Below are 19,912 nucleotides of genomic sequence, written 5' to 3' on the forward strand. Positions count from 1 at the left end.
GTTTAGACAAAATATAATTCGAGAATTCTCTGAAATGACTTGGTTATTCGGTTGGAAAATTAATCATTAAGCGGTGGTCGAGCATTGCAGTTTAGAGGTTTAACATGGAAACTTTATTTTCGCTTTACTGTTTCTTAATTCTAAATTGCGTGGACTCTACACAGCGAAACTTTCGAATAGTCGTTGATCGTATCAGCACTAAGATTTTCGATACTAATACCATCGAAACTTTGGGTTGCCAAGTCGATCAAAGTAATAATTGCAGCTTTGTTAATTGTCATATGCTGCTAAATCTTCAAGTCAACAAATTGGATGCTCGAAACGTACTGGATTTCGTTAAACCAAATGGTCAAGAAATGAAGTTATACGACGGTCGATCAGATGCCTGCATCCTACTCAAAAAAAATCGTTTAGTGAACATATATTCCAAATCATTTAAAAGATTTTCTAATTTGAAGTGTCCCCTCAAAGCGGTAAGTGTGGATATTGTTAAAGATATTTTAACATCATAACGTTTCTTTTAGAACTTCAACTATACCATGAAAAATCTTTATATGGACGAGCAAGATTTTCCCTCATTCGTGCCGTATGGAACTTTCCAATCCATAGCCCAATTTGATCTTAATCAAACTTTTATAGCATCACGAGTTATTGCCAGCGGAAAAGTTATACCCAGGCTCTAAATATATTTACACTTAAGAAAAGAAATTCTTAAGCTGAAATAAAAACATAAATAAACCCTAATAATTTGAATATTATGGCTCATTAGATGTTCATGTGGAAAAAATATGGAACAAGCTAATAATTATTTGGAGTAATATTTTGTGTGAAACGAATTAGCGGTGCAATTAAAAACGTATCAAAAACTCATTATTTCTACGCCTTTGACAAAATCACAATGGTTTCACATTTTTAATGCAGTCATAAAATATTTCTTCACCGAAATGATACGTAATCAGAATTTACCCCTGGTTCTTACGGTCTTATATACATCCATTGGTTTTTATGTCTGGGCACGGGTTTGTATCTCTAAAAACATATCTTAACGCAGAAATTATTTATTTTGGTTTAAAAAGATGGACGCCTATATGACACAAATTGAGTGTCCGATTCATTCACCAGAGTTTGTGCAAAACTTTAGCTGCCGTTTGAATAAAAAATCACCGAATTCTGGATCCAAATCATTTTCCGCTGAATTTTCGTTAAGAAAAGAAGTTAGTGACGTCAGAGGCGTTTACGTATTTTCCTTTAAGCAAGGCAAATCCATAATTAACTACACTGCAATGGAACTTGACTATTGTCAGGCACTGGCAGCTCTACAATCACAAATTTTGTTTAAGATTATTGCCAATGAGCTGCGACGAGTTTCGAACTTTCCACTGCACTGCCCTTTTCAAATGGTAAGTAAACTTATTTAACTATTATAGTATAAATATATTTATATTGTTAAACTTTTATTCAAGAACAAGAGGTATTTTGTTGATGAATTTACCATCAACTCAAAGTTAATACCCAGCTATACGCCAGAAATGATATTTACATCGGACTGCAACATATTCATTAAGAAACGTAGAGCCATGCAATTAACCATCCATGGTCGTGTAGTTCGCCGCTGATCGGTCCGTAAAAAGCATATAAAATAAAGTTGACTACGTCGATTAATAGAATGGCTACCATACGTTTTAATGGGCTATATATAGTAACAAAAACAGAACCATTACATTAAATGCTTTGAAGAATTAATGTTCATATTTATAAGTTCAATGGATAAAAGTCGGTCAGCAGTTGTGATTTAGCTGTAGTCATGAAATTTTGGCTTTTATTCTTTAGCACCACGCTCATATTTCACTGTATGAGATGCGACGAGCGAAACTTTCGAGTTTACATCAACGAAGTTAACATTACACATTTAGATACGGATTTGTATGAAAAATTAGAGTGTAAGGTATACCAAGTGGATAATCGCACCTATATGGACTCGATTCATATTTTCAAACGCACGGTTGACGATATAACCGTGCATGCCGCCCTGGATTTTTGGAAGTTGAACAGAAAACAGAAAATGAAATTATATGACGTTGAGTTTGATGGATGTTACATTCTGGAAAATGCTAACAAGAACCGATTGTTCAATATGTACGTAAAAAATTTGAAAAAGCATGCAAACGTTAAATTCAAATGCCCCTTTCGACCTGTGAGTATATTCATAATATAATAGTAAAGCTCAAAGAAAACTAATGTTTTTTACTCCACCACAGAATGTGAGCTATGAAGTTAAGAACTTGACGATGAGCGAGCAGGATTTCCCTTCGTTTGTACCTCTCGGAAAATTTCGATCACTAATTGAGTATTACACAAATCAAAAACTGAGGGCGCGAGTCATCGCAAGCGGTAAAATTTTGCCCTACTTAACTGACCCGTTTAAAGTATTAGAATGATCAATTTAAAATGTATCAACAAACTAAGCAAACTGCTCGAGGTTATTATGGCTTTGCAAGCAATTTGTTTGTTTTAAAAGGAAAGATTGTATAAGCACATTTTCTCATCCCTAAAATATATTCAACAGGGGTCAATATTATATATATACACAGTCAATATTTTATATTATATATGTATATATGGAGCAATGTATGTCTGCATAATTTCTTGTATTATATAGATTTAAGCCCAAAGGTTACAAAATTGTGAAGAACTCTGATATTTGTATTCTTGCAATAATGAAAGCTTTTTCATAACCGCCCCACGGGGGCGCCACTTCTTTTGCATCGAATAAGTTATACGACAAAACTTGCAGTTTTAACTGAGTGGGTGATAAGTGTGCTTAAAACCTTTTATGAAAATAAAACTAGTTTGGATCGGTAGAGTTAAGAAAAATACTGAATTGTTAGACACAAACTTTCGTTGAATAATTTATGGCACGATTGAAATGATTTATGGTCGAATATGCACTTTTCGCAAAATACGTCATCCGAGGGGACATCAATTACTTTAGTTTAAACATCCTGCCGACAACGAACGTCACACACAAATATGAGCTCCAAGTCGAGGGCACCAGGAGGTTAATGGATGTAGTCTTTGTGTGCAATGGGAAATGGGTGAAGGGGGAAGTACTCGCTCACACAAGCCTCAATGTACATTTTCCATATTTTTTCGTTGTTTTTCAGCGAAAAGAACTTGATTACACGTGCGCTAATTTAGTTGCACGCGAAAACATGCGAGTAATCAAAACGGTTGCTGAAGTGCCAGACCGCCAGACCCTTAACTTAGCAGAGGGCACCCACCGTGGCTCCTTTGCCTTTCGGTATATACATACATATTGTACATATGTATGTATGTATGTGTGCACTACCTTCGTTTTGAAACGCCCTGCTACCCACTGACTATGCCCACATATCTTTCAGTTTTCCCCAGGCCAGAACATCCTTAACCCGTTGGCGTTGGAAATTCGAGTTCATGGCATGTTCATGCATGTTGCCGGTTGTTCGTCCTGTGCGCGTTCAAAGGCGCACACAAATTTAATTTATACGCACACACGAACGAGTATACCGATATATATATTTCTTTTTTTTTCTTTCTTTTAAATACAAGCTTGCACATTTTTTTCCTGGGCCCACACACTCACACACAAGGGGCAATATGCAATGATGGGTGGAGCAAAAAAATATGCAATAAATTTTTAATTTAAATCAAGCCATCACGCTTTCCCCAACCAAATTCCCAAGTGCGAAAGGGATTTGGGGCCGGGAATTATGAGAAAGCACAGTCTGCACACCTCCATTTATGTACATATTAACATATGAATGCAACTCATATGTACATATATGTATACATCACGTATCTACATACCTGTCTCTCTTTGTTGACTTCGTGGAACAACGGCCAAATGCTTTTTGGTGGGCTTCGAATGAGCTTCGTCTGTTGCAGTGCTAAAACTCATAAATGAATTTGACATGGGATCCATGCAGCCTGAAAAGAGAAACGGAATTAAATTCGTTAGTATTTTGATTGTCATAATTCGGTCATTGGTGATTTCACAAATATGCGTAGTATTTAGTATGTATACCATATGTACAATATAGTTTTTATGGACTAGTTGATTGCCTATTAAGGTAGCATTAAAATCCTATAATTTGTTATAAATTCCATGTTGCTAAAAGTGTCTTTATAAATTAAAGTGACCCCCAACAAAACACATCTGCGTTGAAAGAGGAAGACAATTGACATCCAAATGACATTATGTATTATGTATGACATTATTCTTATTATCTTTATTTCATCGTAAACACTTAAATTTGGCACCACCTAAGCCGAATGATTATGCATTTGCAAAGGAATTCTTCAGGCAGGACCCTTCACTCAGCATCCACATTCAGCCGCACCTGCTGGCAGAGGTCCTTCAGCTGTTTGCCCGACTCCTCCATTGCGGTGCGCAGCTGGGAGAGACTGATCTTCAGCCGGGCCATGCGCATGTCGCCGGCTTTTAGCCGCACCTCCTGGTTGGACGTAAAGCCGGTGGCATCTCGACGAGCTCGCTGTGGGCGTAGGTGCTGTGGGCGTGGGTGCAATTGGAGGTTCCTTTGGGTGACCAGATTGGCAGCCAGACGGGTGTCGGACTCCACCGTCTGGTCGAGGCCATTGCTGGGGCGGCAGTGCATCTTGGGTTTCGTTTCCGGCATTCTAGCTTGGGCGGTGGATTATAAACTCCGTTCTAGTCGATAGTTGTCACAAAAATTTGGCTCGGGAAATTGACATCTATGAATACGTACATATGTATGTATGGGTACTGCGTATCGAAGTGTTTCAAATTGTTTGCCTTGTGACATCATGTGTACGAAATGCTGAGCTCGCACAGGATGCGATATGGTTCGGTATTTTGTGGTGGCCACCCGGAAAAGTTTGCCGACGGAAGGGGCAACATGTGTGCTTTGGAGCATACCACTGAACTTTAATTACAATTAACCGCAAATGATGTAGCGCTGCTGGTGACTTGCGGTCATATGCGAAAAAATGATGATAACAAAATGATAAACCTATGCGACGTTAAAAATGCCCTTTAATAAATTAAATTTTAAAAAAATCAATTTTAAACCCTAAAGATAGGTTACATAATGTAGCCAACTATCTTAAAATAGTTTAAGCACATATTTTATACTGTTGCTTAGACCCTGAATGTCAAATTCGACTTGTTCAATGCAATAACTAATTTAAATCAATTACTTAAGTTAAGGGCAATAATTAATTCATGTCTTCCATAATTGAAATCGACATCCCTGGTAGCATCGCCAATGCAGGATACTGCAAAAAAGTGGAAGTAAACCTATTATTGTGCCAGGAGTGCCCGGACACACAGACACACTCCTTCCAGGAGGCAGGAATCCAGGAGTAACACGGATACGAACGAGGACGAGGGAAGGACGAGAGGCGGGGCTGACCACATGGGAGGACGAAATGGCATGCGATGGCCGGGCAAACTCAGCTCCTGTTACCTTGAGCGAGATGTAGGGGATGGGTTGGGGCGGGGGTCTTGCAATTAATTAAAAATACATGCACCGTGAACGAGTTGCAGACATCCTGGCCGTCCTCCTGCCTCCTGCAGCTGCATTAATTTGACCGCAAAATAAGCCAAGTATTCGGTGCAAGGCGAAACCATATCGGCAGAGCGAATATTTTCCGTGCCACCGCTCACCGCTAAATGCATTACACTCGAGACCTGCAAAATGATGTCGTGCTTTCGTATAAGCCCCCCTCTCTCTCTCTCTTTTCCTCTTTTCTTTTGTTTTTTTTTTTTCTTGTCTGGGAGCCAGTGGTCAGCATGTGGCTGGCAGAAAAAGGTCCTTGTGCCGCCATTCGTGCTGCGTAAGCTGCGTTCATTTGTAAACAACATAGTCATCGCTCGAAAACAATAACAAGCACAGCCAGAAGGACAGCAGCTAAAGTTAGAGTACGTAGGACCTGAATAATTGAATACACTTTGCGAGCTCTGCACAAAAAAAAATGTTCTTCGGGCAAATTGAGCACGAGAAATAATTTAAAAAATTGTACTGTACATGGTACATGGTATATTATACATGGCATAATTTAGCAGACCAATGACAAGTTTCGCATTTCGTAGATAAAATCATAAAATCAGCCATCGCAAATCAGTGGCCGGCTTCTAATCGGAATTTTCTGCTATCTACAAATTACATTTTCCTGCATTTGTACATATGGCATAGACAAAAGCCAGGCCAAATTGCGTGGCTTTTGGCTTATATGTACATATGGGTACATGGGTATAAGCAGGGTATGGGAAAAGTAAGCAAGGCCAGGACATCAAATAAAGTTAAGCAAACAAGAGCATTAAGTGCATTGATGTTGTTATTGCCGTTGTCCGGGGAACCCAGAAAGCGTTTCCTTTTTTTTTACTCCTCGCTGGTCCTTCGTGGTCCTTTGTCGATGCCTTTGCCGATTTAAGGAACAACTTCATTAGGCAAGTGCTCGACCGGCTCCAAGCAGCCTGCTGCCTGTCCTTCTATCTTCTTTATCGCCGTCTATTGATTTTCCTATCAATATTTCCATTCCATTTTACTCTCCCTTATCCTGTCTTCTACACGGTGTTCTCACGGGCATATTGCATTTCTATTAAATAAATATAAATACCTAATCATTTATGTTTTTCAAAACCATTAACCAACTAAAAACGTATTAAATTTTGGTATGAATTAAGCTTACTAAGCCAATTTAACTTATTGTGCATAAGTTGACCTGGACAGTAGCATTTAATGATTTTTGTAGAAAGCTCTCTCCATGCTAAAACACTAAAAGTAATTCTTTACCTGAGTACCAGGTATTTCACGGTCTGGTTACTTGACCATATGACATCCCTATACCTATCAGTGTTTTTCTTCTCCTTTTTCTATTTGCTCGTGATGTTTTTGCTAGCAAACACGGCGAAGAGTGTCAAATGCCATTAAATGCCAACTAACCAGCAGTGGGCCATGTCTAAGCGCCAAGTGGCCAGGTGAGAAAATAGCCAGCTACTGATTGCCACAAGGATGGGGAAGCGGCGGGGTTCCTCCTTGGTTGGGGATTCACCCGGAATTTTACTTACCTCCTGCCGTAGACAAGAGTGGCAAACGTTTTGACAGGCTCTTCAAGCCTTTGGCAGGTGTAAAGCAATTCTTTAACTAAACTGGGACTTTAAAGCATCACGTTGTTTAGTGGAAAGAATATAAGGAATTAGTTAACACACACTCTATTTGTGTTTTTATATAAACAAGTTTATATGCTTATGAGCTTATTTATTATAACATACAACTTTGAACTATTTAAAATTAAGCCGTAATGATTTATCTTAACAAGGCGAAACTTCCAGCCAGCTATCCTATCTGTACATCTTGACCAACATCTGAAAAACAAGCCAAGAAATTATGAGCTTTATGATAATAATATGGCACGACGAAAATCCGCATCTTGCCAGGCGCTAATTGAATGCATGCTGCGCCAGTGGCAAGTCCTTCTGCTCCTCCTGCAGCCGAAACTGCCGTCTTTGGCCAAGATGATAAACGAGCTGGCCCAGGGTAATAGGAAACAAACAAGCATTAAGGCAAAAATATCTCTAAACAAATATTATTTACGAGCTGGCCAAGCACGAAGCGCAGACTGGAACTTTTGGCAACGGTTAGACGCCTACTATATTTGCCCAGTTGCACCATTTTGGTTATATAGAGTGATATATTTATACATATATATATATATTTATCGTGCGGCAACGAAAATAATCAGCCACACCTCATAAATCCAATAAAGAGGCCGACACATTTTTAGGCAGTGTAATCAGGAAGGTTGCCAAAAAATGGGCTGGTGACAACAAAGGGTGCGAATTTAATTAACAATAATTTCAAATGAAAACAGCAATTCATTTAGTGAGACATGTGTTATGTTTAGGTTATGTGATTTGCTTAAGCCTAATGGAAACTCTTTGTAGAAGAAATATCCTTTACCTTAATATCCTTGCCTAGCATTATGAAAGGATTTTCATTAATATATATGAACATTAATATATGTATAAATAGTAAAATCTTTTCTGAGCGTAATAATGATTGAATGATTTTATATCTGTTGTTGTGGGCAGCTTTCAAATCCCTTTTTGTAAAAATGATAATTTATAATCGAATGGATTTTCCCACGAAATGCATTCACGAAATTGGCTTTGTTTAAATCCATTATATGAGACGGACATCACGATCGATTTGCGTGCCCCTCGGTGCCGCCTCAAAGTAGGCAACACAAATAAAGCTTAACATGATGCAGCCGAAGGGGCGAATTGGGAGCTGCGAGCTGGCGGATAAAGGATGGTGGCCACTCAATCCCAGTTGTTCTGCTTCAACACTTTCGCACAAACACCAATCAACTGGCAGATGAATCAAGCGCAGGCGTTGGCTGCCCAGTTAAGCCCACTCCGAGCACCCACAGTCCACACAGCCCACGTAAACACCATGCCCCCCGCCCTTCCCACGCCCTGAATTCAATTTTTTGGACAGGCGACAAAACTGCGCCACAAAGGGAGGAAATGGGGGGAAAAGCGGAAGCAGCGGCAAAGCAGGGAGATGCAGTCCATGGCAACAGCATCATCCAAAGGCAAACACACTGGCCGGCACATGCGAGTGGAAAATCAATAACGTGTACGTTTATCTTATTTTCTCGTCGCAGCGTCTGCTGTCGTTTCATTCCCCTCCTTTCAAATATATAAATATAAATCTTCGGCGCACTTAAGCCTTTTAAATGATAACAATGGCCGGACCAGAAGAAGCATTCCTTCCTTCGCACTCCCCCCCAACAGCCCACCGAATAAAAAACACGACCACTGAGTAGCAGGTGCGCACTGGACACCAAAGGACTTACTCTACAACAGGACAGCATCGGGAAAAGTTCCACATTCAAGCCCCTCGGATTTTGATTTCCCCACTGCAAATGTGCGTACTTGCTTGCCACATGCCACATGTACGTACCACCCGGGCAAGTCGAGATATTCCATGAATTTATTATGTCCCCTCTGCTTTAATAGAGTTTCATCGAAAAGTTTCCCTCGAACAAATTATGAAATATACGGAGACAGCTTTTTGCCATTGAACGGAAATTGTGGTTTAAATCTGGGGGATGAATTTTGATCTAAAGCGAATATGTGCAAAAAAAAAAATATCAGATAATAAAATGGCAGTTTATGTGTGGCCTGAAGCAAAAGTTTTTATCTTATTTTATTTATTGTGCTGGTATATTAAAGTAGTTGTTGGATCTTAAATTTCGCGGTAAATGGCTTTGACCTTGCAACTTCTAATAATAACTATTACAATTATAAAGACTGTTTTTCATTCCTTTTGAAAGTTTTGAAACCTCAGTTGAAGAGCAACCCTACAGTTTGCTTTGGTTCCTAAAATGCACTTATGCAAAATAACATTAGTGCAGTAGACCGTCATAATTGTCATATTAGACAGGGAAATCCATAGACGACAGTCGACCCTGAAGTGTCGATGGACAGCAGCTTCTGGTTCTGCTGGCCAGACAGGAAAGGAAATTGCTTAATTTAGCGCAAAAATTATCCACTGGCCAACGAGGCTCAATTGCCGGTCTGCCAGGGTCGTTTGAGGCAGATGATAAAGCAACCCTTTTCTACGAATTTTAGCCAGACTGATTTTAAATGACACGAATGGTAGAAAATAAATTTAACTCACACTCATGATTTTCACACAAAAAACATATTAAATCACAACGGCAAGAAGCGACTAGAAGACCTCTACATGCTAAGTTCAAGAAGTGACACCTCTGGAGATGATATCTCCATAACTGCACAAGCAGAAAAAAGAGTGGATAGCATCAAAGCGCCATCTGTTGGTTGGAATGTTGATAACAAAGATGTCCAGATACCAGAGGCCCATCTAACCCACAAGCAGATTAGCAAGTGCAATTTTTTTGAGGAATACATCAAGCTCCCGAAATGTGAATATGGACATACAAGTGAACTGAAGCGAATCCGATCCGAAGAGTTAGCTATAAAGCAAGGTAAGATATATATAATTTCGTTATTATTGAAGGGCTAACAGCCTTTGAAATCTTAACAGAAGATCAAATCGGGGAGCATAGATCATCGAGTCTTTCGCGGCTATCGGATTTCACAATCAAGCCCACCTGCGAGGTGAGTAGTCAGACTTCGTGGACAGCAGCGGATGAGAGTAATATGGATAGCAAGGATTTGGAGGCGAAGCTAGCTGCTGTGTGCGGCGGAGGTATCGATCCCAAAACGGACAAGCCCAGCAAGATCCAGCAGCACACGATCCACATCGAGGTGGAGTCGGTGACATCGGCCACGGCTATGCAGAGACCACCACTGCACCAAAGGATGTGGCAGGTCGTTGTGCAGACGGCGGCTACGATAGTCGCATTCGTCTACATGATCGGCGAGAATTTAACAGTGGCGCTTTTCATTGTCCTGTGCCTGTGGTGCCTTTACCTCTTACTAAGTCACTTTTATGGCAACTGGCAGACCAATGTCAACCAACAGAACGAGCTGAAGCGCAACCTATTGCCGTCCAAATAATTGTAATAAGAATGATTCGTTTTGCACGTGATTGTATAAGTAAAAATGCATTAAACATAGTTAGCAGAACAGAGTTCCATCCAGCGAGTTGCGCATTCTAATTTATCTCAACATATTGGGTGTGCAACAACACATAATGGCGAGACTACAATATAGCGCCGAAGCGAAATCGGTAAGCATATAGCAAAATCGATCGGCCAGCGGCGGTCGACCCAGTGCATTTGGTATCTGCATGGAAACGGCATCGATGAATATCGTGTGACGTGTCGATTCGCAAGGTGCCAGAGCCGGCGCAAAGTCCACAGGACACACTCTGATGCGACGGCGCGGCTGTTCTGTCTGCACGCCGATCGAGTGGATGTCCTTGAGCCTATCGCTGTCCTTCTTCCTGAAGATCTCCACATCTTCGTCTGAATTTTCTGCGGGTTGATACAATTAATAAATGCGGGTGACATCACATTTAACCAAAATGATGGATTTTTGACAGTTTTTCAGAGTTTTCAAGGACAACTCCAAGAGACAGTTTCTATATTTTTTTTAAATTTGTTTATACTTCATTCTGATATCTTTACCTTCCGCCAATGCCTTGGACATCCAACCGTACCAATTCCTTTTGTTTGCTCCGCCTAGATTCGATTTAGAATTGGTGCGAACGGTAATCGAGCTGTGTGTTGCAGCCAGATCACTGCCCTCCAAATCCTCAAAACATTCGTCGGCCTGAAAGCCCAAAATGTCGAAGAGCCGCTGGCAGGTGTTCTTCTGCTCGGACAGTTTGCGGGGCTCGTTAACGGCATCCTGAACCAAATCGCCAATTAGCAAGTTAATGACGATCGCAGTCTGTGGTGGCTCCCTGCACGCCATTAAGTTTACAGCGTCCACAGATCAAATTTGGAAAAGTATCGAAAAATGTCTTACAAGCTACTGAAGTAAACATAATTTCGCCAAATACATAACGATGTTGACAACTATCACACCGGAACTGAATTTATCACTCACTTTTTGTATTAGCTGGTCAAAAAAATTCCCAGTTTTCAACACAACACAATGGATAATCATATGGATAAGAACGATGAGGATAAGAGGTCGTCATCTCCGGATTCTCAACATCAAGTTATAATAAACATGCCACATGGTCGTGTTGTGTATCTTCAAGATGCGAATTTGGACGCCACAGAGACGGACCTACAGGAGCATCTATCGATTGCAGATCGGATGGAGAACAATCGGGTGACTTCTGAGCTGGATGATGAGCCCAGCACAAGTGCTCAGTTCGCAATTAAGGGCCAGAAATCGAAAGAGGATCAGGGTCTCCAGACCAAGACAGGGATTTCAAAAACGCCGGGATCCCCTAAGCAGTTGCATAATGTACTGGAAGTAATCTGTCGCTTCTCACGCGATATCCCTGATGCAATGGAGGGCAGGGAGCAACCCCAACCGGCAGTGATTGTCCAAATACCACAGTATCGCGAATTAGGAACCCAGACCGCTGAGTTGCCATCCCGGTCGCAGCGATTGCGTTTGGATCTGACCGACCTGAGACCAGATCCAAATCCACCGCCCTGCGAACGCACGCATCACACATTCACGATCAGTGGCAACAATCTGCCGGGCAATCCTCGCCAGCTTCGTCAAACGATCTGCGCGCGAATTGGACGCTCCATCTGTGATTTTGTGGCAGCCTTTTGTCTTTGTCTGCAGGTGAACAAGGATTGTGTCTTCTGTCTGGGATTCTTTGTGGCCTTTGTGATCAGTGCCAGCTTCCTGACTGCCTTCTTCTACCGCACCCTCAGCTTCTCCTCGTCGCCGGTGCGAGTGGTTGCAAATCCGGTGAGCGGCACCATGCGCTATGAACTTGCCACGCTGCGATTCAACGGAGGGTACTACTACATCTATAATAGCAGCCAACAAAAGCTTCTCTAATCTAATTGGAATTTGAGTTTTATTTTGGTGCGGGTTCTCTAGCTTACTTCTTAAATGTGTGATATAATGTTCTGTTAAAAATAGTGATCAAATTCTTATTGAATTTGTACAACCTTGTATTATAGTCCAATTTTAAAAAGAAAAAGAAATATATTCGTTGGGGTATATTCTTGATCAGGATCTCAAGCCGAATTGATCTAGCCATTCGTATGAACGATACATTTTCTGTTTATTTTTAAGCTGCCTCAAACAAAGTCGGGTTGCGAAACTTTGGAAATGCAAGCAAACCGCATGACCAGGTTCAATCAATGGTCTTTCAGCAGTTTTACTGGTTGTCATGGACTCCAAAGTTTGCAGTTCGCTTACGCCGCTGCCGCAATGGTAGTGCCTTTCTTCGCCAACTTTTTTTTTTTTTTTTTTTTTTTTGAGTTTAACTTTAGACAAAAGTCGCTCTGTATAGCGGGTGGCAGAATGGTGCATGAGTGGATGGAGCGAGGATAGACCTTGTCCGGCTTGACTTGACTTGACAATGGGTCACACAAAAAGTCGGCCTTTGGGTACGGGAAATTGGCCACAAAACGTTCGTCGCCTGCTGTGCCAGGAGCAGGGCGGTCGCCAACTTTTTGGCAAGATGCCCGGGCACAAAGGAATTATTGTTAATATAGGCAATGCCAGCCAGGCCCGGCCAAAACGAAGACCAGCAGGCCGGGGGGGCAGGCATTGACCGGGGGGATGTCTTTTCAATATAATTTATTTATGCGAAATATGGCAAATATTCTTTGGAAATTGTATGCCCAAATAAATAACGAACATTTTATACACTTCTCAAAGAGATTTTTTCGGCATTTCATTTGCTAGCTTTTTTTCATAATATAATTTAGGCAGAGAGGAATTAGCAATATCTTTGTAGTTACGGTTTAATTAATTATGCATTATATTTTTATTTCTATACTTTATCTTAGTTACTTTGAATTTGCATAGGACTAATATAAATTTTTAGCTTATAAGATTACATAGCGATTTTATTTTCATTCGTGCGAATCAACTGGCTTTTTCACAAAGAAGTACCCTTAATTTTATTGACTCCTTGGAGGAGGAGGGCTGCTGTCCAAAACGGATGAGCTGTTATGATAGCAAAATCAGCTAAATTGAATTTTACATAATACACTGCTGCTGTAGCTGGGCATATGTACATATGTACATACTCCTATATGTATGTATATGCACATAAATATCTACCCGATTTTCTGGCACTGTATGCTCAACGAAATTTGGTCGTGGGACAATTAAAGTTTGGGGGGCGATAAAAAAAAGCGCCTGGAATTGCCAAACAATTTTTGGATAACATTTTAAACTTGGCTGGGGGTGGAAATGGGGGCGGCTTCCTACTTTTCAGGGAGGCTGATGATGATGGGGTCGGCAACGAATGTTTGACTTCAATGGGCGAGTAGAGCGACGCGGGCTTCCGCCGGCAGGAAATTGAATTGCACGAACACGCGAAATTACATCATTTTGGAACCACGGTAAACAATTTCCCGTTTGAACCTAACACTTTTTTTCTCATATTTTATTATTCTCATTTCATTCTCGCTGCATATTTTCAACCAATTTTTGTCAGGCAAGTTTTTCGTTGCCTAGGTGCCCATCCACCAATCCTTGTTAACGGCAATTTGTGCGAAAATATCAATTTCACTTTTTTTCCCCCTTTCTTTTTTCTCGTGCGACCATTTTGTGTGGGATTTGGGCAAAAGGAGAGCACCCGTGTGTTGCAATAAAAAAAAAAAAACAGAAAAAGCAGACAAGCATTATGATAACAACAAAGGCAGCGAAAACGTCTGCAGAGCCAGATAGACTGACAGCCAGCATATAGAGTACCGGATACACAGTAGATACATCGATACACATGCTAGGTTTCAAATGAAAAATAAGAAAAAAAAAAAAGAAGAGTGGGGAAAAAAGCGAAAATCCACGGATCCATGCCACTCCCACTGGGGCACAAGCCCTTCGCGTTCTCAAACATGGCAGCACTGTCAAGTTTGAAAGGATTATTGCCACTTGCCGCTTGCGGCGAACGTTCTTAAAATGTAACACGTTTCAAACAAGTTTAGATACGTGTAGTGTATGTTTTGTCTGTCGGTCGAGTAGTCTGGGCCTCGATGGCTATATGGCTATATGACCGTATGGCTGGGCTGGCTAACACACGTATCTCAGTCGGTATCTCTTCGGGCCAGCGTCTATGTAAAAAGTCATCAACGGGGGCCAGTTTGCCCAGGCCTAGGAATCAACAACAACAACAACTACAGCAGCAACAAAAAACAGCCAGCAGGGCAAAAACAAAATACAAACGGCGGCGACTGGTTTGACGAGGTTTTTTCAATGGGCTCGCGACCAAAACCGAAAAAAAAATTACGAAAATAATAAAATAAAAAAAAAAAAAACAGACAGCCCTACACTTGGCTTGAACTCTCCTCTGGCCAGATCTTTAGCCAGCTTCGTCCCGGGTTCAAATCCGATTCCAACTGCGACTCCAAGCGGTTATAAAAATTCGCGCTTGGCGTTTCTTATATTGCCAAAACTAAAAAAAAGGCGAAGGAGAAATGTTAGACTTGGAGATGCTCTAAGCACGCAAGCCAAAACTAAAAAAAAAAAATATATGAACACACGAAAGACAAACGGATATATAGTGGTCGCCAAATATCAAAGAAATTCAAGCTCAAATTTTGAGGCAGACGAGGGGGGACAATTGTGTAAGATTGATGGGAAAGCTGAGGTCATTCATCATGCGATTCCCGTCTTGATTGGACAGTTCACAAGGCTTGATAGACGAAGGTTTCCAAATACATTTGCCACCACACATATATTTATTATCGAGGATTATCTTATAAACGTGCAAAAAGGGCAACGGAAGGCTCGAAGTTCGGATTGTTGGGCACACAGTAGCAGATTTCCAATCAAGCTTTAATCGTGTTCAAAAACTTCTAAGGAATCCATATAAAAAACATACACATGATATGCTATATATGTTATATCACAAAGCGATTTTCTGGGAACTCTACGTCTTAAAAGGATTTTTAAGGATTCAGCACAAGGAACTGGTTTCAAAATACGGGTTCAAAATATTTAAAAATACTTTAAAGAGGGGTCAAAGTTCACAGCGTTTGTGCTGCAAACTTCCAGCACTTGACTTCCCAAAATCGAGGGACTCTAGGTTCACCCAATTTTACGACTGCAGGGTATTTAAAATGCAAGACTTTAAGTGCGACTCACCTTTAAGAGGGACTGGCATTGATATTGGTGTGCGAGTGTCTGGCTGCCAGCGGCATTGGTATGCGTGTGTATCTGTGAGTGCTGCTGCTGCTGCTGCTGTTGCTGCATCTAAAATCTAGATGATGACGATGGAAGCGATGCTGCACATCCTGGCGGCCATCTTTTCGACTGGCTGAATTAACTTTTTGAGCCGCCTCTCACATGTTGTTTTCTCCGGCGTTGTTGATGTTGTTGTTTGTCGATTAACACTTCGGCTGCATGGTTATATGTATATATGGAATATATATGTAGGAATAAATTCGTTTAGACGTGTTTTTTCAAACGGTTTTACGAGCGATTTGATATTGTTAAATTGATTTACTGCTGGCCGTGCGCACAAATCAAGTTTTTTGGCTTTATGATTTGTCGTATACGGAATAAATAAATAAATAAATGAAGCCAAACTAATCGACGGAAGCCCCGAAAAAAGCTTTTGAAAGTGGCCCACGCAGGCGGCAAATAGCAATAGTTGAGAAATGAGATAAATAATGGCAAAAAATCCAAATTAAAGTGTAATAAAAAAAAGAGGTCTAACCACTTCTTTTTATTTTTTTTTTATTTTGCCTTCCACCAGCCGAACAGCTGAAAAAACACAAAACTGTCGACGAACCTTTTGGCCATTTGCAGCCGGTTTGCAGGGGCAGAACCAATTAAAATAAAACCAAAAATAATACAAAAAAGAAAAATAGTACAGAAAACTTTCAATATCAACAGTAAAGAGGGGTGGCGCAGAAAAATGAAGGAAAATCCGAACCAGTTGCAAAGCGCCAGCAGCTGATCCGCCGGAAAAACTGAAAAGCGCGTCTACACAACCTGAGCAAAGGACCTGCAGCCGGGCACTGAAATTCCAGGAGCAGACCGCCTGCCACGGACGTCAACTTATGTAAAGCCGACTGCCGACTGCGAACTTCGGCCCACATCGCGCTGTTCACCCCCCACCCGCCCCCTCTTCGACATCCACAACATTTTCCCATTTTCCGGCATTACTGCCGAAGTAAGTGCGTGCGAGCGAGACGCCAGCAATGCAATTTTGCGGGCCAAAGTCAGGCAGTTAACCAGCAGGCTGGTCCGCTTCTTCCTCCTCTGCTGCTCCTGCTGTTTCTTCTTCTTCTTCTGCCTGCTTCCTGCTGCCTGTGGCTGCCACATCTGTGTGTGTGCGTGCTGGTGTGCGTGTGTGGCGCCTGCGCACTGAGCGCACAGCTGACGGCGGTAGGAACCAGGCCCGAAATCCTTCAACATCGGGGAGGGGCAAAAAAAAAGCTAATCTCTGTTATTACGTTAAACTTACATATTAAGTAAGGTATCATAGCAAGTCAAGCACTTTAGCGTTTTTGTATTTTTACTATATTAATTTTTTTTCTGCTTAAGAGATAATATTCTGACATATGTATGTTTGCTCTACGAGAACATATTGATTAAAGGATTGGGAAAAATATACTTCTGGGGTGTTTTTTCTAAAACTGCTATTTAAACTTTGAAAAAATTTAAAAACCATGCCAACATCAAGATATTAAACCGCAATTGTATCAGCCACGTGATTTTAACTTCACATAATGTCCAGACATACGATTATTAAAACTTGAGGTTGACAAACTTTGAGCCACCTTATGTAACGTGTTGCTCCCGTAGATTTTGAGCGCCCAAGCGTGAACCGTCCCTGTAGTCAGAGGTTTAACCTCTGTTGCTAGGCGCCCGACGCAGTCCCTCCACTGCCGACGCCGGCAGAGCTGCGCCGACAGCCAGCTGATTTTTGTGGCAGAGCCGAGGAGCCGTGGAATGGGGATTTTCCCGAACAGTAACGGCTCTTTCGGGAAAAACCGTTTTCCGTATTGATTTCGGGGGGCGCTGCATGTGAGCTTCCCATAAACCAAATATGCATTCTAAAACGCCCGATGAAAGGAGTAGTTAGCTGCAGTTGGAACGGTGGAGTGGGGAGGGGAATCGAAAGAAGAGAAGAAGAAAACAAGTTCTGGGCGCACAGTGGGGCAAGCTTAGAACTGTAGTGACCACTGTGCGGCAGCAGTTGAGCTTCTAGTTTCGCATTTGCAGTAAACGCTTCTCTCTCTTTCTCTCTCTCGCTCACGCAGGAAACCTGTTTTCGAGAATCGTTTTTTATAGCTTTTGCCAATTGCCACCAGACCAGGCCAAAATAAAAAAAAATAAACAAAAAGTATTTCACAAGTTTTGTTTGCTTGCTTCTTTGCTGTTTGTGTTGTTGTGGTTGTTGCTGCGCTTGCTGGTTGTTTCCCTTCTGTTTATCATTCACTGTTGTTGCCACCGTTTGGCGTTTACCTTTTGCACAATCTTCGTTTACATGAAAGCGGCGACGACACGCGACCAAAGGCACACACACATTCGCACCTACACCCACACACGGACGGGGAACGCGGACAGAGGACAGACAGACGGATACGCGAACGCAAGCACGAGGTAACGGTAACGGACAGAGAAAGCGAGCACGTCCACCCGCAGCAACACTCGATGAGCATCTGACACAGTGTTGCCAAGTGACACAAGTCAGAGCGTCTTCAACAAGTTTATCACTAAAAAATCCCAGCATGTTAAAAAAGGGCGCGCGATTCAAACTGTGATCATTCTATTATTTAGGCATACTCAAATCATCAAAATAAGCGTTCGGCAAGTTTAAATCAGTACTTACACTACAGAAGAAAATTGTCCTCTTTAGCTTATAAGCATAGGTTAATAATAAGCTTCTGATGTAAAAAGCTTATTTGTTAAATAAATAAAATTTCAAATAGTTTTGTTTGTAAATCCAATACGTAAAGTGTGGCAACACTGGCGCCATATGATAAATGTTGCCACCAAGCGTACAAATATTTTCCACGAAATGGACGAGGGCTACAACATAAAGTCAAGTTTGGCGCCCTTTTTGAATTTCGCTGTGCAAAATAAAGATTTGTATAAATAATCGTCGAAGTATACAAGTTCAAAAATAAAATGATTTCAATCTTTAATTCAATTAAGCAAGTTCTCTTTGGAGTGTAAAATATTATTTTGAAATAATTTAATTTAAAGAACGTTATTGGTATTTTCTGTATTCCTTATGCGTAAGTATCAATGATGTTTAAGTTTGTTTAATTAGCTGAAAAGTATGTGCTAGTGCTTAAATCAGTTTTATTTAATACATTTAACTATTATCAATATAACATACTAAATACGAAGAGGCATATTGTCATCACTCAGTCAGTATTAAAGTACACGGAAATGAACGCGTTAGGAAAATAATCTGTTTTTATTGTACTGGTCACACTAAAACGGGAGTACATATATATATGTGGTGAGAAATCGGGTAGTTTAAAAAAAACCACCAAGCGAGTTGGACCTGTGACTGTTTAAAACGGATCTCGGAACGCCGTGGGAGTCGGAAAGTCGGAAAATCGCTGGACGCGTGTTCGTGCGTTTGCATGTGTGCGTGCGTTCGTGTGTGTGTGTGTGTGCGAGCGGGTGAGCGAATTAAAAATAAATATATTGCCAAGTCAGGCTTACGAAATGTGCGCTAATCAAAGAAAATGCCCCCAATTTCGGCCAATTGAGAATTGTGGCTAAACAAAATACTCGACGGGAGTTCAAGTGAGTGCCAATTTCGGAGACAAAATGGCTGCATTTCAACGCATTTAATTTACGGGCAACACAGAGCAAACGAGAGTGAGAGAGAAAAATGAAGATAGGCAATCGTAGAAGACAACATAAAAGAGAGAACATGAAAGAAGGACAAGAGGCATACGAAAAATAAGTAAACATGCAAAAACATTGTTAAATTAGCCAGCCCTATTGCGAAGTTAAACTCAACATAATAATATTCACGAAAACATTGTTTTGTTTAATTATTTTGAAACAGCATTGTAAACATATCGATTTGGTGTTCTCTTGTGCCAGCAACAACAAGCGTCTTAAAAGCAACAATAATTAATTTAATGCATTTTGTTGCGTTTGCGCCGCAGCTGTCGCTCTCTCCTTCTCTTCTTTTCCGTCTTCCGTCGCTCTTTGTCGTCTCTGTTGCATCTCCCTCTCTCGCTGTCCTCTCTGCGCTTGCCCATTGCCTTTGTGCGAGTGCAAGAGGCCAATAGCTGTTTTTGTTGTGATTTTATGTTT

At 41.1% G+C, this 19,912-nt stretch overlaps 9 protein-coding genes across 17 annotated transcripts in view; 6 read left to right on the forward strand and 3 right to left on the reverse strand.

Moving 5' to 3' along the window:
- Positions 1-18,296, reverse strand: part of LOC6617881 — a 43,031-nt gene extending 24,735 nt beyond the window's left edge. Inside the window, exons 1-3 of one of the 6 annotated variants that reach the window (XM_032713902.1) lie at positions 18,092-18,295; positions 15,761-16,014; positions 3,847-3,966 (exon numbers count right to left, since the gene is read on the reverse strand). In XM_032713902.1, the coding sequence (XP_032569793.1) occupies positions 3,847-3,966; positions 15,761-15,779 (139 nt within the window). In that variant the 5' untranslated portion in view covers positions 15,780-16,014; positions 18,092-18,295. Of the gene's footprint in view, positions 1-3,846; positions 3,967-7,265; positions 7,388-15,760; positions 16,015-16,553; positions 16,708-18,091 lie in introns of those variants that run through there. The other 5 variants (XM_032713904.1, XM_032713903.1, XR_004361195.1 and 2 more) reach the window with 5 other exon arrangements.
- On the forward strand, positions 105-908 carry LOC6617886. Its single transcript, XM_002042158.2, has 2 exons — positions 105-473; positions 525-908. Exons 1-2 carry the CDS (start codon positions 105-107, stop codon positions 681-683), a joined length of 528 nt encoding a protein of 175 aa, XP_002042194.1. The 3' UTR covers positions 684-908.
- Positions 1,077-1,650, forward strand: LOC6617887. Its single transcript, XM_002042159.2, has 2 exons — positions 1,077-1,400; positions 1,464-1,650. The coding sequence occupies exons 1-2, from the start codon at positions 1,077-1,079 to the stop codon at positions 1,614-1,616; spliced, it is 477 nt and encodes a 158-aa protein (XP_002042195.1). The 3' UTR covers positions 1,617-1,650.
- LOC6617888 lies at positions 1,761-2,887 on the forward strand. Its single transcript, XM_002042160.2, has 2 exons — positions 1,761-2,194; positions 2,259-2,887. Exons 1-2 carry the CDS (start codon positions 1,805-1,807, stop codon positions 2,436-2,438), a joined length of 570 nt encoding a protein of 189 aa, XP_002042196.2. The 5' UTR covers positions 1,761-1,804; the 3' UTR covers positions 2,439-2,887.
- On the reverse strand, positions 4,240-5,470 carry LOC6617889. Its single transcript, XM_032713907.1, has one exon. The coding sequence runs from the start codon at positions 4,674-4,676 to the stop codon at positions 4,353-4,355; it is 324 nt and encodes a 107-aa protein (XP_032569798.1). The 5' UTR covers positions 4,677-5,470; the 3' UTR covers positions 4,240-4,352.
- On the forward strand, positions 9,617-10,593 carry LOC6617890. The gene is made up of 2 exons (XM_002042162.2): positions 9,617-10,038; positions 10,098-10,593. The coding sequence occupies exons 1-2, from the start codon at positions 9,777-9,779 to the stop codon at positions 10,571-10,573; spliced, it is 738 nt and encodes a 245-aa protein (XP_002042198.1). The 5' UTR covers positions 9,617-9,776; the 3' UTR covers positions 10,574-10,593.
- LOC6617891 lies at positions 10,631-11,653 on the reverse strand. The gene is made up of 2 exons (XM_002042163.2): positions 11,146-11,653; positions 10,631-10,992 (listed from the first exon to the last, which is right to left on the reverse strand). Exons 1-2 carry the CDS (start codon positions 11,432-11,434, stop codon positions 10,676-10,678), a joined length of 606 nt encoding a protein of 201 aa, XP_002042199.1. The 5' UTR covers positions 11,435-11,653; the 3' UTR covers positions 10,631-10,675.
- LOC6617892 lies at positions 11,601-13,410 on the forward strand. Its single transcript, XM_002042164.2, has one exon. The coding sequence runs from the start codon at positions 11,618-11,620 to the stop codon at positions 12,491-12,493; it is 876 nt and encodes a 291-aa protein (XP_002042200.1). The 5' UTR covers positions 11,601-11,617; the 3' UTR covers positions 12,494-13,410.
- An 822-nt stretch (positions 18,297-19,118) lies between the features above and the next one.
- Positions 19,119-19,912, forward strand: part of LOC6617895 (disintegrin and metalloproteinase domain-containing protein 10) — an 84,594-nt gene continuing 83,800 nt past the window's right edge. For 3 of the 4 annotated variants that reach the window (XM_032714020.1, XM_032714021.1, XM_002042167.2), the window contains exon 1: positions 19,119-19,390. The gene's annotated coding sequence lies outside the window, so the exon portion shown is untranslated. The remainder of the gene's footprint in view (positions 19,391-19,912) is intronic. The other variant, XM_032714019.1, reaches the window with a different exon arrangement.

Source organism: Drosophila sechellia, chromosome 2L (genome assembly GCF_004382195.2).
Source record: "Drosophila sechellia strain sech25 chromosome 2L, ASM438219v1, whole genome shotgun sequence".
NCBI lineage: Eukaryota > Metazoa > Arthropoda > Insecta > Diptera > Drosophilidae > Drosophila > Drosophila sechellia.

What these genes read in the sequence shown, in the direction of transcription:
- LOC6617890 (XM_002042162.2), top strand. Translation starts at nt 9,777, where the DNA reads ATGCTAAGTTCAAGAAGTGACACCTCTGGAGATGATATCTCCATAACT. An exon ending in AGAGTTAGCTATAAAGCAAG is followed by an intron (nt 10,039 to 10,097) that starts GTAAGATATATA and finishes AAATCTTAACAG; the next exon opens with AAGATCAAATCGGGGAGCAT.
- LOC6617891 (XM_002042163.2), bottom strand. Translation starts at nt 11,434, where the DNA reads ATGGCGTGCAGGGAGCCACCACAGACTGCGATCGTCATTAACTTGCTA. An exon ending in GTCCAAGGCATTGGCGGAAG is followed by an intron (nt 10,993 to 11,145) that starts GTAAAGATATCA and finishes ATCAACCCGCAG; the next exon opens with AAAATTCAGACGAAGATGTG.
- LOC6617888 (XM_002042160.2), top strand. Translation starts at nt 1,805, where the DNA reads ATGAAATTTTGGCTTTTATTCTTTAGCACCACGCTCATATTTCACTGT. An exon ending in TCAAATGCCCCTTTCGACCT is followed by an intron (nt 2,195 to 2,258) that starts GTGAGTATATTC and finishes ACTCCACCACAG; the next exon opens with AATGTGAGCTATGAAGTTAA.
- LOC6617887 (XM_002042159.2), top strand. Translation starts at nt 1,077, where the DNA reads ATGGACGCCTATATGACACAAATTGAGTGTCCGATTCATTCACCAGAG. An exon ending in TGCACTGCCCTTTTCAAATG is followed by an intron (nt 1,401 to 1,463) that starts GTAAGTAAACTT and finishes CTTTTATTCAAG; the next exon opens with AACAAGAGGTATTTTGTTGA.
- LOC6617892 (XM_002042164.2), top strand. Translation starts at nt 11,618, where the DNA reads ATGGATAATCATATGGATAAGAACGATGAGGATAAGAGGTCGTCATCT.
- LOC6617886 (XM_002042158.2), top strand. Translation starts at nt 105, where the DNA reads ATGGAAACTTTATTTTCGCTTTACTGTTTCTTAATTCTAAATTGCGTG. An exon ending in TGAAGTGTCCCCTCAAAGCG is followed by an intron (nt 474 to 524) that starts GTAAGTGTGGAT and finishes CGTTTCTTTTAG; the next exon opens with AACTTCAACTATACCATGAA.
- LOC6617889 (XM_032713907.1), bottom strand. Translation starts at nt 4,676, where the DNA reads ATGCCGGAAACGAAACCCAAGATGCACTGCCGCCCCAGCAATGGCCTC.